At 60.0% G+C, this 15534-nt stretch overlaps 2 protein-coding genes across 3 annotated transcripts; both read right to left on the bottom strand.

The window, feature by feature from the left end:
• Positions 1-1450: 1450 nt before the first annotated feature.
• On the bottom strand, positions 1451-5105 carry MIOX (myo-inositol oxygenase). 2 transcript variants are annotated; one of them, XM_023222254.2, is made up of 10 exons: positions 5033-5063; positions 4487-4567; positions 4204-4284; positions 3899-4061; positions 3606-3673; positions 3052-3161; positions 2906-2973; positions 2783-2832; positions 2602-2700; positions 1451-2341 (listed from the first exon to the last, which is right to left on the bottom strand). In XM_023222254.2, exons 1-10 carry the CDS (start codon positions 5045-5047, stop codon positions 2264-2266), a joined length of 813 nt encoding a protein of 270 aa, XP_023078022.1. In that variant the 5' UTR covers positions 5048-5063; the 3' UTR covers positions 1451-2263. The 2 variants fall into 2 exon arrangements, with proteins under 2 accessions (XP_023078022.1, XP_023078021.1); XM_023222253.2 differs by having other exon boundaries at positions 2038-2341; positions 2588-2700; positions 5033-5105.
• Positions 5106-9131: 4026 nt separating this feature from the next.
• On the bottom strand, positions 9132-10664 carry ADM2 (adrenomedullin 2). Its single transcript, XM_023201364.2, has 2 exons — positions 10266-10664; positions 9132-9665 (listed from the first exon to the last, which is right to left on the bottom strand). The coding sequence occupies exons 1-2, from the start codon at positions 10373-10375 to the stop codon at positions 9329-9331; spliced, it is 447 nt and encodes a 148-aa protein (XP_023057132.1). The 5' UTR covers positions 10376-10664; the 3' UTR covers positions 9132-9328.
• Between the last annotated feature and the right edge of the window lie 4870 nt (positions 10665-15534).

Genomic DNA, 15534 nt, shown 5'->3' with positions numbered 1-15534 from the left:
AAAATTAGCCCGGTGTGGTGGTGCGCATCTGTAATCCCAGCTACTGGGGAGGCTGAGGCAGGAGAATCACCTGAACCTGGGAGGCGGAGGTTGCAGTGAGCTGAGATCGCACCACTGCACTCCAGCCTGGGCTACAGAGTGAAACTGTCTCAAAAAAAAAATAACAATAATTAAGAGAAGGACTGAAACATCGATCTCCCTGTCTATACAAACAGGACCACTGTGGAGCCAAAGAGCACGTGGGAGGCAACTTCCGCTTCCGGAAGCGTTCCCTACGGCGGCCAAGAGACCGGAAGGGTTCCCTACGCGGCTGAGGACAGAAAGTGACCCGGCTGTTCCATACCCGGGGAGTGGAGGATCCGGATGAGCTTGAACACCCACAGCTGCCGTCTGACAACACTGAGGACAGGCCCCGCACGCCTCTTCCTCAGGAAACACCACTCCTGAAAGCACTCGTGCCCCCAACCAACCAAACGGAATCTGGGGAAGCCTCTAAATCCGGGCACCCATTGGCAGAAATTCAGAGGAAAACGTTAACAGGTACAGAATCGGCCGGGGCGGTGGCTCGAGCCTGTAATCCCAGCACTCTGGGAGGCCGAGGCGGGCGGATCACGAGGTCAGGAGATCGAGACCATCCTGGCTAACACGGTGAAACCCCGTCTCTACTAAAAACGCAAAAAATGAGCCAGGCGTGGTGACGGGCACCTGTAGTCCCAGCTACTCGGGAGGCTGAGGCAGGAGAATGGCGTGAACCCGGGAGGCGGAGCTTGCAGTGAGCCCAGATTGTGCCACTTCACTCTCCAGCCTGGGCGGCAGAGCAAGACTCAAAAAAAAAACAGGTACAGAATCTCCACAAAGATGAATTCCCTGGGACAATTTACTTTCGTCAGAGATGAATTTCAGAGAAGATGGAGGGGAGGCCACTGGTTGGCAACAAGGACTGTATGCCTGGGTGACAAAACCATGTAGAGAGGAGGGACGGTGGTTCCAGAGCTGCAGAGGGGCTGCTCTGCACGGGAGGCGCACCCAGGGCATGCAGAGGGTCCTGGAGGGTGGGTTCTGGGGTGGTGGCCACAGGTGTTTGCTTTATAGCATTTAAACTGTGCACTTTGGCCGGGCGCGGTGGCTCAAGCCTGTAATCCCAGCACTTTGGGAGGCCGAGACGGGCGGATCACGAGGTCAGGAGATCGAGACCATCCTGGCTAACCCGGTGAAACTCCGTCTCTACTAAAAAATACAAAAAAACTAGCTGGGCGAGGTGGTGGGCGCCTATAGTCCCAGCTACTTGGGAGGCTGAGGCAGGAGAATGGCGTGAACCCGGGAGGCGGAGCTTGCAGTGAGCTGAGATCCAGCCACTGCACTCCAGCCTGGGTGACAGAGTGAGACTCCGTCTCAAAAAAATAAATAAATAGATAGATAAATAAATAAACTGTGCACTTGTTTTATTTTATTATTTTATTTTTTCTTTTTGAGATGGAATTTCACTCCTGGTACCCAGGCTGGAGTGCACTGGTGCAATCTTGGCTTACGGCAACCTCCATCTCCCGGGTTCAAGCGATTCTCCTGCCTCAGCCTCCTGAATAGCTGGGATTAGAGGTGCCCGCCACCACGCCTGGCTAATTTTTATATTTTTAGTAGAGACCGGGTTTCGCCATGTTGACCAGGCTGGTCTTGAACCCCTGACCTCAGGTGATCCACCCACCTCGGCCTCCCAAAATGCTGGGATTATAGGTGTGAGCCACTGTGCCCGGCCTGCATTGTTTTTTTTGTTGTTTTCTATGAATGCATTATGTTAGCTATTGGGCTATTTTTTAAGGGGACGGAGCCCAGAGGACTTGGTGACTGTTATGAGCGTGTGGGGGTGAGCTGGGTGACTTGTCCTCCAGGCTCTGACATGGGAGCTGGGAGTATGAGCGGATGTTTACCACAACCAGTGCGGTGGGACACACACATCTCAGAGCCTGGGAGTTGGCCTCCACCCTGCTGGCAGGGTCACTCGGCCTGGGCCACCCGTGCTGCAGTAATACCCAGTGAGGCTTCAGAAGCACAATGTCCTTCCAGGTCTTTATTGCCGCCAGGCACATGTTGCCACGAGGGGTGGCGACCCTAAGGGGGTGAGTGGGGTCCCTCACCAAGGTGAACCCAGATGGCGGCTGTCTGCCCAGGGCCAGACCTCTCCAGGCAGGCGGAGGGCCAGGCCTGGGTCCAGCAGCAGCTTGGGTGGCAGGAGGGTCACCAGCTCAGGATGCCAGGGCAGTACTTGTCAATGAGCCCCTGGTAGTAGGGCCGCAGCTTGTCCACGTCCGGCAGGTCCGGGCACTTGGTGTAGAGGTCGAACTTGCTGCAGCAGGGAGGGGCGGTGAGCCCGGTGAAGAACCCCCAGGTCCCACCCCCGCCGCTTCACTCCCACAAGCCCCCTCGGTGGGGACCCCCAGGTCCCACCCCCGCCGCTTCACTCCCACAAGCCCCCTCAGGGGTCCCCAGGTCCCACCCCCGCCGCTTCACTCCCACAAGCCCCCTCGGGGGTCCCCAGGTCCCACCCCCGCCGCTTCACTCCCACAAGCCCCCTTGGCGGGGAGGGCCGTACTTGAACTCCTGTACCCAGGGCAGCATGGCCAGGTCCTGCTGGCTGCACAGCTGCTGGTAGTCGCTGCCCGTGTGCCAGGGGTAGAAGGAGTGGAACCGGATCATGTAGAAAGCCTGTGGGCAAGCCATACCCAGCAGCTGTCTCAGGGCAGTGGGACATGGTGGCCGGGACTGGGCTGCCCCTCCCCCCACCTACCTCCGGGGGCAGTGAGAACTTGTTAAACTTCATCACCTGGTACATGTACTCTGTGGGGAGAGGGTGTCACCACCAGGCACCACCTCTGCCCCACCGTCCCCCACTGCCCCACTCTGGCCTCACCATCATGGCCCCAGGACATGAGGACTCTGTCGAGCCCGCAGTGGGGCTGATACATGCCGAGTTCTGTGCTGCAGTGAGATACCAGAGTGAGGGGGGCTCAGGAGCCGCCCAGGGAGGGGAGCCCAGCCCTGGGCAGCGGGAAGCACCTGTATCGAGGATCCTGGAGGTCAGGGTTGTCCTGGAAGGTGGAGTCGTGGAAAACCACGGAAGCCTGGGGACGGCATCCGACAGGGAAGGTGTCTCCAACGACCGCCCACTGCAGAGGGACAGGCAGTTGTGGGGGACCATGGGGGTGTGGGGGGCCATGGGTGTGCACTGGCCTGACCCCCAGGTAGTATCCCAGGCCAAGCACCAAGGCCACCAGAGGGACAGGCAGTCATGGGGGTGCCACGGCGGGGAGGCGTGGGGTGGCCATGGAGGGGCCGTGGGTGATACACTGGCCTGACCCCCAGGTAGTATCCCAGACCAAGCACTGAGGCCACCAGAGGGACAGGCAGCCATGGGGCGGCCGTGGAGGGTGCGCTGGCCGGTCCCCCAGGCCGAGCACCGAGGCCACCAGAGGGACAGGCAGCTGTGGGGGGGCCGTGGGGGGTACACTGGACTGCCCCGCAGGTAGTATCCCAGGCCAAGCACTGAAGCCACTCTGCCCCCACCTTGCCTCAACATGCAGACCTCCTCACCCACAATCACCAGCCCTTACCTGGGGCTCCCCAAACAGGGCCAGGACCTTCCCCAGGTCGTGCAGGAGCCCAACTAGGTGGAACCAGTCTGGGAGGGGGATGGACAGGGTAGGTTGGGGACTGCAGGGGCCAAGGCAGAGGATGAGCAGGCTTGCGGGGCTGAGAGCCGGGGGGGCCCAGGGCCTGCTCCCCAACGCAGGCAGGGCTGCTGGAGGAGGCCTGGGCCCACCACTGCCCCCTTCCACCCTATAGGCTGCTGCATTCTGCCCCTTGGAGGCAGCACCTGCCCCCCTGCAGCAGAGCTGGGGCTCACCCTTGTCTGGGTGGGCCTTCCGGATGCCCTCCGCCGTCTGGAAGGCATGGAAGGAGTTGGGGAAATCTACATCTGGGTCCGACTCATCCAGCAGCCTATCCAGCAGGTCCACAGCCTCCATGACTGTCATTTTCTTGTAGGAGAAGCCCCCAAACTGGGCGTGCTGGTGGGGAAGGAGAAGGCAGCGTGGCCCAGGGTCAGGAGGCCAACCGCACAGTCCTCTCCATCCTCTCAGTGCCTGGTGGGCTCATGGGGTTGAGGGCAAGGGTCCTCTGCGTTTGCACGGGGTGGCAGGAAACGCCTACCTTGCTCCTGACGAAGTCCACTGTCTGGTGCGTGTGCATGAGCTTGTAGGTGGTGAAGACACGGTCCAGGAGGGGACCCGACTGCAGGCCGGAGGGTCAGTGGAGGCTGGCACTACCCCCACCCTGCACACAAGGCCCCGTGCCTCCCCTCTCCCAGGCAGCCCCACAGGGTATGATGGGGGTGAGGGTTCCCACAGGGCACCTCCTGGAGCTGTGTGAAGGGCAGGTGCTGCTCCGCAGGGTGTGGATGGGGGGTCGGGGGGCGGGACGTCAAGGCACTCACCGTGTAGTTCCGGAAGCTGGCCTTGTCTTTGGCCACCTCTGGGTCCACATCAGGTCGGTAGACCAGGGAAGGGTCTGGGCCCTGGGTAGGTAGATTGAACCTATTTCACCATCATGTCAGCTCCACGAGGAAGCACAGACATTCCCAGCGTGGCTGCAGATTCCAAGCCTGCCTCCGCTCGAGAGCTGGTGGGGGACACGAGAGGGCACAGCCTCTCCTGCACCATCATCCCAGGCCCTGCCCTGGCCTTAGCAAGTCCCAGGAGCTCTCACTCCCAGGTCCTTATCTGCAAAGTGAATGTCAGCCGACGACTGCTTCCAGGGTGCAGGGGACACCGCCTGAGCGGCACCCATGGCCACCCTTGAGGGGTGGAAGCGGCCTTGGGAGGAGACTGAGTCCACAGGGAGCCTGGGGGTCGGCATCCACTGGCTCTTCCCCAGCTGGACGGAGGAGCAGGGCTGGCCAGCGCCAGCTGGAAGAGGGCAGGAGCAGCTGGCCACCAGGAGAGCAGTCAGCGGGGCCTCTGCATGGGGTCTGGGTACTCACCACCGTCACCTTCATCCTGACAGGGAGCGGCGTTCAGGTGGGAAAGTGCAGGCTGGTGAGTGTGTCCTCAGCCGGGCTCCTATATACACCCCAGGTTACATAAGTGACTGTGGTAATGAGTGACCATCCACCCTCCTCCTGGCCTCAGGGTGTTAATGTGTCAGCACACGAGCAGCCCCCAGCAGTCCCACATCCTCTTGCCCTGACTCAGCCTCCCTCCTGTCCTGAGCTGCTGACCTGCTTAGGGTTGTCTGTGGGCCCAGTCTCCCACTTGACCCTGGCTTTAGACCCCTCTGTGGGGTCCCACAAGTAGGGGCAGACCCAAGACCCCACCCTCAAGCACACACCCCCTCTGCGCCACCCCTTCCCCAGCTGCCCCACTGGATCTCAGGAGGTGAAAAGTTGCCCCAGGCCCCTCATGATTCTAGGTGGGGCAGGGGCTAGTTAAGAAAAGATGATTCTGAGGACTTGTTAAAATAGTGAGAAAAGCTTTATTCAAGAGCGAGGTGAGAGGAGCTCACCTCGGAATTCAACGACAGCTGGAGATGGATGACGTTGGAGGGGTCAGCGCATGGGAAGTTGCTAGGGGAGCCTTTGAGGGTAGGGGATTCCGGCCAGAGCGGCTCAACGGGGGTCTTGCAGGAGGCCGGCAGGGTGACGAGATCACGGGTGGGAGATGAGGAACTGGATCAGATATCGAGGGTGGGTAATTCTCCATAAACTGATTTACCAGGATTCTTGCTAACACCGGGGTCAGTGGGCCCAGAGAGGATGGGGATGAGGTCAGGCCTCGTCGAGGAAAGGACTCAGGAGCACCCGCCTCGAGTTCGGCCACAGAGTGTGTCAGGCTCTGGAAGAGGGGCCTCGTGGAGAGCGGGGAGCAGAAATGGAATCGCCAGCACCCGGGCTGCCAATGCCACTTCCCATGCATGGGCCCTGCAGGCACGGAGGACACTGGGAGAACAAAGTGCCCGCAGCAGAGCTGGCATCTTGGAGCGTGGCCAGGGAAGAGTCGGAACAGCAGTCAGCTGGGGCCATACCTAGGGCTGTACAGACCACAGGTCTGGGCTTAGAGGTGTCAGGCGAGGGCTGAGCTGAAAAGGAACTGTGAGGAGACCCCAGCGCCCCCCATTTAAATGGCACCTGCCCCGCACTCTCCTTCCTTGTCTGACTTCCCGTGGCACTCAGCACTCCCTGCCACCCCACCACCCACTTGCTCTACCTTCTATGTTTGTCTCTTTCTGTCTCCCCCTAGAACGTCAGCCCCCGGGGGCAAGGCTGTATCCTCAAGTGTCCCAACAAGCGTGGGTCATGTGCTCAGCACGCACTGGCCAGAGGGATGGAGACAGGCACCCGGGAGGAGGCTACAGCCATTGCCCCCACAGCAGGTGGTGCCTGGGTCAGGAGAAGGTGTCTGGATAGGTTCAGGAGGTGGGACCAGGCGGGATTCATAGGAAGGTGCGAGAGAGGAGAGGGGGTTTTTGTTGTTTTTTTTGAAACGGAGTCTTGCTGTGTCGTCCAGGCTTGAGTGCAGCGGTGCAATCTCAGCTCACTGCAACCTCCACCTCCAGGGCTCAGACGAGTCTCCTGCCTCAGCCTCCTGAGTAGATGTAATTACTAGCGTGTGCCACCACGCCCAGCTAATTTTTGTATTATTACAATTTTTTTTTTTTTTGAGACAGAACTTTGCTCTTGTTACCCAAGCTGGAGTACAGTGGCACAATCTCAGCTCACTGCAACCTCCGCCTCCCAGGTTCAAGTGATCCTCCTGCCTCAGCCTCCTGAGTAGCTGGGATTACAGTCATGTGCCACCATGCCCGACTAATTTGTATTTTTAGTAGAGACGGGGTTTCACCATGTTGGCCAGGCTGGTCTTGAACTCCTGACCTCAGGTGATCTGCCTGACTTGGCCTCCCAAAGTGCTGGGATTACAGGCGTGAGCCACCGGGCCTGGCCTAGAGGAGGTTTTGGCCAGAGCAGCTGGAAGTGGTTGCTGGCGAAAGTGGGGGTGAGTGCAGGTGCTGCTGGGCCTCCGCGTGAGGGTGTCAGGTGGGTCTGGCTTCACACCTGTGGCGATGCAGAGGGTCACGGAAGGCGGCCTCCTGACTACAGGGCATGAGGAGGGTGAAGGCTTTCCTGGAGGAGGGAACACTTGGCCCTGACCACAGGCAGGCCCCAGACGGGGTGCCAAGCTGGACTTTGCCTAGGCAGGAGAGGAGGCATCTGGGAGGGTCTTGGCTGGGTTGAGTAGCGGACACTGAGCTCCTGACCCCCCAGCCTTGCCCGGGGTCCCCTCCCTCTGTCCTCATGCCCTATGCTCTGCTGACACCCTTCAGTGACCACAGGACACATGACTCAAGAGGCCGAGGCCCCTCCACCCTGCAGCCTCTCAGCAGCTAAGCCTCCTGTGCACCTGGGGACTTGGCACTCCCAGCTCCTTCCCCTAGGGAAGGCCTGCTGTCCTCAGACCTCACTGATCCAGTGCTTCTCCCAGGGAGCCAGCCTTGACAGCCTTGCTGTGCGGCCCACCACCCTGACCTCCTCTGCTGCAACCCTAGTCCATCTCCCAGTGCACGGAGGCCTCCACAGGGCAGGATCAGCCTGGACTGTTCCCACAGGGCCTCGTGGAGCACAGGTCAGTTACCTGGACCCGCAGATCCCTGAGCTCAGGGAGCAAGCACAGAGGCGGCGCCTGGGTGGGCGCTTCCAGGACCCTCCCCTTTGGAGGTAGTCAGTGAGGGGCAGACTGTGGGGGAATGTCCTGAGCTCTGCTGTAGCCTCTAGAGTTGGGGTGATCATGGCGACCCTCATGGGGTGGCCGAGAGAGTGACCCTAGCAAACATTTGCAAATTAAATGCTGAGTGTTTGCTAAGTAGTGGAAGGAACCCCTTCTGAACCCCACGTTCTGCTGGACGACTGGGAGCCTCGAGTGGCACACACACGAGCCCCCCGTCCCCCCGGGGAAGGACACACACCAAGTCCATGCACACTGGCAGTGGTTCTTGTTCTCGTCATGTGGGGCTGGGCTGCCCTCCCGGGCTCTTGGCGAGTCACCTGCTGTCCCCACACCTGGTTCCACTGGGTCCCCACACTGGGTGGTAGTGGGGTGCCTGTGTTGCCTGTGGAGCCCCACCCTTGTCTGGCTGCCAACAAGGGTCTCACCCCCTTGAGGTGGGGTGGGTCTATTTGGGCTGGGGGATCTTGCCCCACCCAGCCCTGCTCTGTCCTGGGGTAGTAAGGGGGGTCCCTGTCCTAGAATGGTTTGGGGTGGCTTCTGAACTGCTAAGTTCTCCTCCCCGGCCTCCCACGGGGGACCCAGATGGAGTCCCCATGGCTACCTCAGTCTGGGCTCCAGGGTTGGCAGCTGGAGCCACAGAGGTCCCTTCATGACCTCTGGAGGGCCACCATCCTTCCCTTGTCCAACCCCAGGGGGGCTACAGCACCCCACACTCCCTATCCTGTCCCAAAGGCAAGAGGAGGGAGAGGCTGGGACCCCAGGCCAGGCAGGCACGTGGAAGGGCTGGTTGTGCACAACAGCAGGAACAGCCCAGGCACAAGGCCGGGCTTCAGTCTGACTGGACCAGCAGCGGAGGGGGCCGCTTCCGGCCAATTCAGCCCCTCTCCCCTGCTCATCCAGACGTGGCCCTGTGGGTTCAGGGCCCAGCTTCTGCTCCATGTCTCTGGCAGATGCCTCCTCTTTTTTTTTTTTTGAGACAGAGTCTCGCTCTGTCGCCCAGGCTGGAGTGCAGTGGCCGGATCTCAGCTCACTGCAAACTCCGCCTCCCGGGTTCACGCCATTCTCCTGCCTCAGCCTCCCAGGTAGCTGGGACTACAGGCGCCCGCCACCTCGCCCGGCTAGTTTTTGTATTTTTAGTAGAGACGGGGTTTCACCGGGTTAGCCAGGATGGTCTCGATCTCCTGACCTCGTGATCCACCCGTCTCGGCCTCCCAAAGTGCTGGGATTACAGGCTTGAGCCACCGCGCCCGGCCAGATGCCGCCTCTTTAAAACGCTTTTTAGCATCTGGTGCTGCCACCAGCTGGGTCTGGCAGCCGTCCCCCAAGGGTTTACAATTTCAGGGTGTTTAGGCTTCTTGACGTACCAGCACTGCATGTAGATCAACCTCGGTCTACAGGTGTGCGAGGGTTTACGTATGCGACGCCGTGCAGGCATTGTTGCCGCAGGACCTGCTGTCTGCAGCTCTGAGGGACTGGGCTGCGGAGGAGGCTCAGCTGCAGCTCTGGACCGGGGCACAGCATCCTGGCTGGGATGGGCAGGGGTGTGGCCCAGCCCCACTTCAGCCATAGCTGTGGGGGCTGCTGGGGTCCACAGGAGCTGAGTCCTGCCGGCCGGCCGGTCCCATGAGTTGCCACAGGCGGTGGCTGAGATTCTGCACCTGACAGGTGCCCAGCACACAGCCCACTCGCAGGAGCTGGGCTTGGGTCCTGCGGGAGCCTGAGTGTCTTCGGGGGCCCGAGTGTTGGCGGCCACCATCCCGGAGAGGCTGACCCATAGCAGGGGCCAGGCCAGCACCCCTGTGTGGCTGGAGGGCCTGGTGAAGCTTCCAAACCGCAGGTCGGGGTGCGGGGTGCCTGGGCTGCAGGTTGCTGGAAGGGGTCCGGGCTGGGGGCTCCCTGCAGAGGCAGATGGAGAATGTCAACTGGATGGCTCAGACTTTCAGAGACCTCACACCTACCCACTTTTGCCTCTACACAGGCCTGGGTCACTGCCAGGGGAAGCCCACGGCCCCCACCCACACACAGCCTGGAGCAGGGCCAGGGGAAGCCCATGCGTCCCCTTTGGGCTTGGGGCCTGGGACCATCTCAGTGGCCCGGGTCACGTGTCCTGGGAACCGGCACCTCCTTGGGCAAAGGGCACCCCAGCGGCCCAGCCTCTGCGGGTCACTACTCTCAGGGCTCAGGGTGACTCGGCTTCTGCCCTCCCTTTGGTCACAGGTGGGCCTGGGGATATCACCAGCCTTCCCTCCCCCAGCAAGCACCCCCAGAAAAGGGGCTGCTGTGTCCATGTGTGTGGGGAGAAGCAACTGCCCTGTGTAGGGAGGCAGAGGAAGAGGGCCCTCTGGCCCTGCTCAGGCGCTGCTGAGCCTGGGGCAGGGGCCTTGGTTTGGGACGGGAGCCCTAGCAGCAGGTGGGGGGTTGGAGGGAGGGCAGCCCCCGGCACTCTGCTTCCCTGCGGGGGCCAGAGGGGCTGGCCGGCCCAAGACCTGGACTTACCTGCGTTTGACGGGACGCGGGTCTCCGCCCAGGCTGCGGGACAGCACGCCAGGGAGCTGCAGGCAGAGGAGGCTGATGCAACCCAGGGCGGCCGTCGAGATCCGGGCCATGGCGGGCGGCGCTGCAGGGGAGGGAGCGGTGAGCCGGGCAGGTCGGGGGCAGCCTGAGCCGCGAGCCACCCCCTCCGCCCGCACCTCGGGGAGCCCTCCGCGGTCGGGGCACCGGGCGTGGGCGTGGCAATCTGGGCACGGGCGTCCGTCGGGGCGCAGGCCTCGGGCGTGAAGCGGGCAGCGGGTCTGGGATCGGCCGCGGGTCCGTCCAGAGTGCAAGACAGAGCGGGCTGGGCGGGTCGGGGGTCCTGCCTGGAGCGGAGTCGCGGCCGGGATGGCACCTCCGGAGCTGAATACGTAGCCTTTCCAGCAAGGGGCGGAGCCGGATGCACGGACGGGGCGGGGCGGGGCGCCCCTCCCCCGGGCCAAGCCACGCTCGGGGGCGGGGAGGGGGCTGCAGCGAAGGGGCCTATTCCCGCTGGGAGCGCTCGGCCACCGGCCCGGGACCGCGGGGCTGCCAGCCTCACTCCAGGCGCCTTCTAGTGGGGACGCAGCCCCGAGCCTGCGGGGGCCGGGCTTCCCCAGGCTGAAGCGGGGTTCTGCGGGGCGAGCCGTAGTCCAAGCTGATTCCACGGCTGGGGCGGACTCGGACCCGATGGGGCCCACCCTGTCAACCACCTCCCAATTGGTGGGTCCTGGCGGTCCCACCCTCCAGGGTCTGATCCGGTGGACCCCGGACCCCGGCCTGACCAGGGAGTGCGCGGGATTCCGCAGCGGGCTGGCCATTCCGCTCTCCTCTGATGCGGTGTCCCCAAGCCCGGGGCTGCGCTCCTAAAAGGCTCTACCTACCGCCAGCCGCTCCAACCTCAGACCAAAGTATTGCACGGTTTCAGTAACACATTTAAACAAGTGTCTGGGCGCGGTGGCTCACTCCGGTAATTCCAGCAATTTGGGAAGCCAGGCGGGCGGATCACCTGAGGTCGGGAGTTTGAGACTAGCCTGGCCAACATGGAGAAACCCGTCTCTGCTAAAAATAAAATTAGCTGGTCATGGGCCGGCGGGGCGCGGAGGCTCACGCCTGTAATTCCCAGCACTTTGGGAGGCAGAGGCGAGTGGATCACGAGGTCAGCAGATCAAGACTATCCTGGCTAACACGGTGAAACTCCGTCTGTATTAAAAATACAAAAAATGAGCCGGGCGTGGTGGCGGGCGCTTGTAGTCCCAGCTACTCGGGAAGCTGAGGCAGGAGAACGGTGTGAACCCGGGAGGCGGAGCTACTGCACTCCAGCCTGGGGGGCAGAGCGAGACTCCGCCCCCGAACCCCCCCCCCAAAATTAGCTGGGCTTGGTGGCGGGTCCCTGTAATCTCAGCCACTTGGGAGGCTGTGGCAGTAAAGGCTGAGGCTTGAACCCAGGCGGTGGAGGTTGCAGTGAGCTGAGATCGTGCCATTGCACTCCAGCTTGGGTGACAGAGAGTGAGACTCCATCTCAAAAATAAAAAATAAAAATAATAAAAAAAGAAATTTAAACAAGTGAAATGTGAGACTCCCCTCACCATTGCCACCCACTCGGTATCCCCACCCCAGTCTGGGTGGGAGCCCTCTCCTGACCTGCCCTGGGCACACCAAGGTGCGGCCGTGTGAGGCACACACATCCATGTGTACAGACCTGCAATAGGACTGAGACCCCATTCTTTCCTGAGAGCTTGTTTGGAGGTCCTGGCAGAGGAGCACAGCTACTCGAAGCCCGATCCTCCATCCTCTTTGACGGAGCACACAGCTTCAGAGGGACGCACAGGGAATGGTGGGGAAGGAGGGGACACCTGCCTTTGAGCCAGCCACATCAGCCGAATCAACCCTGGTGACCAGTGGGGTGACAGGCGTCACAGCCTGACCGTCCTCACATCAGAGACCCCATTCTTTCCTATGGTTGGACCTACTCCAGCATATGGGTGTTGTATGATTCACTTCACGTGCTATTAACGTGAAATTCGGTGACTGCCAGTCTTTTTGTGAGTTGTTGCCTTGAGCTCACAGATGTGTCTGTACGACACCTTCCTGGAAGTAGAAATTCTGGTTGAAGGTGAGTGCGTGTTTGTGTTGATATATGGTTCACTGTTCTCCACAGTTTTCACCTACCCACCGTCCACGAGTCTTGGACTTGGTGTCACGGGTTCCAAGCTGCTGAGACTGGCCTCTCTCTTGGGTTAGCTGAGGATCTCTGCGTCTGTTTGTGCCTCCCCTTCCGTCTCCCCAACCCCTGCACTCACCCTGTAACCCCCCTGCGGTGCCCCCAGCCTGGGAGCACAGTCAACATTTGCTGGATGAATAAGTCGAGGAGTGCCGAGCACACACCACACAGGCCATTCTGGGAGGGCAGGGATGCCCTGCAGGTATTATTTACTTATTTTGACCAGTTAAGGGGCAGGGAGTGTCACATGTATAGGTTTTTTTTTTCTTTGTTTTTTGAGATGGAGCCCCACTGTCACCCAGGCTGGAGTGCAGTGGTGAAATCTCAGCTCACTGCAGCCTCCCCTCCCAGGTTCCAGCGATTCTCCTGCCTCAGCCTCCCGAGTGGCTGGAATTACAGGTGCCCACCACCGTGCCCGGATAATTTTTGTATTTGAGACACGGTTTCACCATGTTGGCCAGGCAGGTCTCAAATTCCTGACCTCAGGTGATCCACCCACCTCAGCCTCCCAAAGTGTTGTGATTTCAGGTTTGAGTCACTGCACCCAGTGGTTTGTTTTCTTTTCGTTTTTTGAGATGGAGTCTCACTCTGCCGCCCAGGCTGGAGTGTAGTGGCACAATCTTGGCTTACTGCAACCTCCGCCTCCCAAGTTCAAGTAATTCTCCTGCCTCAGCCTCCCTAGTAGCTGGGATTACAGGCGCCCGCCACCACACCCAGCTAATTTTTGTATTTGTAGTAGAGACGGGGTTTCACCATGCTGGCCAGGCTGGTCTTAAACTCTTGACCTCAAGCAACCCACCCACTTCTGACTCCCAAACTGCTAGGATTACAGGTGTGAGCCACCAAGCCCAGCCAAGTGTCACATTTATGTTGAAAGGCGGAGTGGCAGCCAAGAAGGCAGGTGCTGGGGAGGCAGGCAGAAAGAGCTTGAGGGGACAGAGTGGATGAGTGGGAGAAATTTAGCAGGGCAGGATGGTAAATGAGGGGCTCACAGTTCCTAGAGAAGCCCTTCTGTTTGCTGATGTGGCAGCTGCTGAGGGGGTGGGAAGAGGTCGGGGCCTGGACATGCTGAGGCCTGGATGCTTGAGGGTAGTCCAGGGAGGGGGTCTGGTTGCTCCAGCCTGGCAGGCATGGGACTGAGAGAAGGCAGGTCGAGAACAGTTTTGGAGATCTCAGGGATGGCGCGGCCATGGAGGATATGGTGAGCCTGGTCCACAGAGAATGCGGAGAGGCCGGCCAAGAATAGAGCTCAGTGCCAGCTCTGGAGGGCCAGGGAGGGAAGGGCCTGAGCAGAGGATCCCCCAGGTTCCCAAGTCTGCTGCTGCGGCTTCTGCTGCCTCCCCACTCGGCCCTCAGCCTTCCACACCGCCACCAGCTCCGTCCTTTCAAAATATAAGTGCAATCAAATCATTCGCCCCACCAATAAAGAAAAATCAATGACAATTCCCTGTCCTCACAAGGTTTTTAATCTGGGACAGGTGGAGGTCAGCCCCAGTGAGGGGCTGCGTTTCAGAACCCGGGATGACAGGACAGTTGCTGCCCCTGTGAGCCACAATCCTACCTCCCACCAGCCTGTGGGGAGGGTGTGTACTCTGCCCTCAGGCATCAGCCTGGCTGCTGCCTCTGCACCTGCCCCGCCCACCAGAGAGGAGTCCCGCTATGATCCCAGGGTCCCTGGCACTTGTTTCATGTGACTCCATTCTTAGTTGGAGGAGCTGCTTCTGGGGAGTGATGGGGCCCCAGCACTGCTTATGATGGACACAGGTGAAGAGAAGACACGAGTTGCCAAATGTGCCAGGGCTGGACCATAGGAGGGGGGCGGTGGCATTGGAGAATGCTTTTGAGAATCTAAACAAGCTAGGGTGGTAACTGGCTGGACAAAGAGCATCTTCCGTTTTTTCCTTTTTTTTTTTTTTTTGTTTTTGAGGTGGAGTTGCGCTCTGTCGCCCAGCCTGGAGTGCAGTGGTGCAGTCTCGGCTCACTGCAACTTCCACCTCCCAGGTTCAAGCAACTCTCCTGCCTCAGCCTCCCGAGTCGCTGGGACTGCAGGTGTGAGCCACCACGCCTGGCTAATTTTTGTATTTTTAGTAGAGACAGGGTTTCACCATGTTTACTAGGCTGGTCTCAAACTCCTCATGCCAAGTTATCCACCCACCTCGGCCTCCCAAAGTGCTGGGATTTACAGGCGTGAGCCACCACGCCTGGGCTTTGGGGGTTTTGTTTGAGTGTTTTATGATGGCAGAGGTAAGTTTGACTCTGATAGCAAGGAATCCATAGACAGGGAAAGATGGAGTTTGGCGGTGGGCACTGACAGTGAATGATGGCCTGAGATGAGGGATGGGCAGGGGGGCAGAGCCTGTGGTAATGGAGGGAGGGGTGTTGTGAGGGGTGTAAGATGGGGGCTTGGTGCTCCCACCTGATAGCTTCTGTTTGCTCTGTGAGGAGCAGCCAATCATCTCAGAGACACTGGAAGTGGGGTGGGAGGTTTGAGGAGAGTGCAGACGGCAAGACAGCTGACCAGAAATCAGCAGGCTGGGTGGTAGGGAAGGGCGTTCATCCATCTGAGCCACTGAGCCACTATAGATGGTTGTTCTCACGGGCCTGGTAGAAGCGTGAGAGTGGAGAGTGCTATGCAGGGTCCCCAGAGTCTCTCAGAAGAGAGCCAGCCCTGGGCTCAAGCACTAGCCCAGACTTGCCCAGGGACACTGCCAGCCTGTACACAAGCTCAATGGTGTGGTAATGTGGTGCTGAGGACCTTTTTGGGTGCAAGTGACAGAAACCAGCTTGAGCCAGCTGGAGCAAAAAGGAGGATTTCTGGCAGGGCACAGTTTCTCACACCTGTAATCCCAACACTTCTCGAGGCAGATGCAGGAGGATCATTTGAGGACAGGAGTTCAAGACAAGCCTAGGCAACATATCAAGACCCTGTCTCTACAAAAAAATTAAATTTTAAAAAGATGATTTCTCGCCGGGTACGGTGGCTCAAGCCTGTAATCCCAGCACTTTGGGAGGCCGAGACGGGCGGATCAT

This window comes from Piliocolobus tephrosceles, chromosome 19, assembly GCF_002776525.5.
Source record: "Piliocolobus tephrosceles isolate RC106 chromosome 19, ASM277652v3, whole genome shotgun sequence".
Classification (NCBI taxonomy): domain Eukaryota; kingdom Metazoa; phylum Chordata; class Mammalia; order Primates; family Cercopithecidae; genus Piliocolobus; species Piliocolobus tephrosceles.
Note: the sequence above shows the minus strand (reverse complement) of the source record. Positions and strands in the feature narration are given on the sequence as shown.

Bases quoted from the DNA above. Each gene is read 5' to 3' on its own strand.
- MIOX (XM_023222253.2), bottom strand. The intron at 3,162-3,605 runs GTAAGGGCTGGT...GTCCCTCTGCAG, and splicing joins CCCTGTTTGGGGAGCCCCAG to TGGGCGGTCGTTGGAGACAC. The intron at 2,342-2,587 runs GTACGGCCCTCC...TCCCTGCTGCAG, and splicing joins CCCTGGGTACAGGAGTTCAA to CAAGTTCGACCTCTACACCA.
- ADM2 (XM_023201364.2), bottom strand. From the start codon at position 10,375: ATGGCCCGGATCTCGACGGCCGCCCTGGGTTGCATCAGCCTCCTCTGC. The intron at 9,666-10,265 runs GTAAGTCCAGGT...CTGCCTCTGCAG, and splicing joins CCGCGTCCCGTCAAACGCAG to GGAGCCCCCAGCCCGGACCC.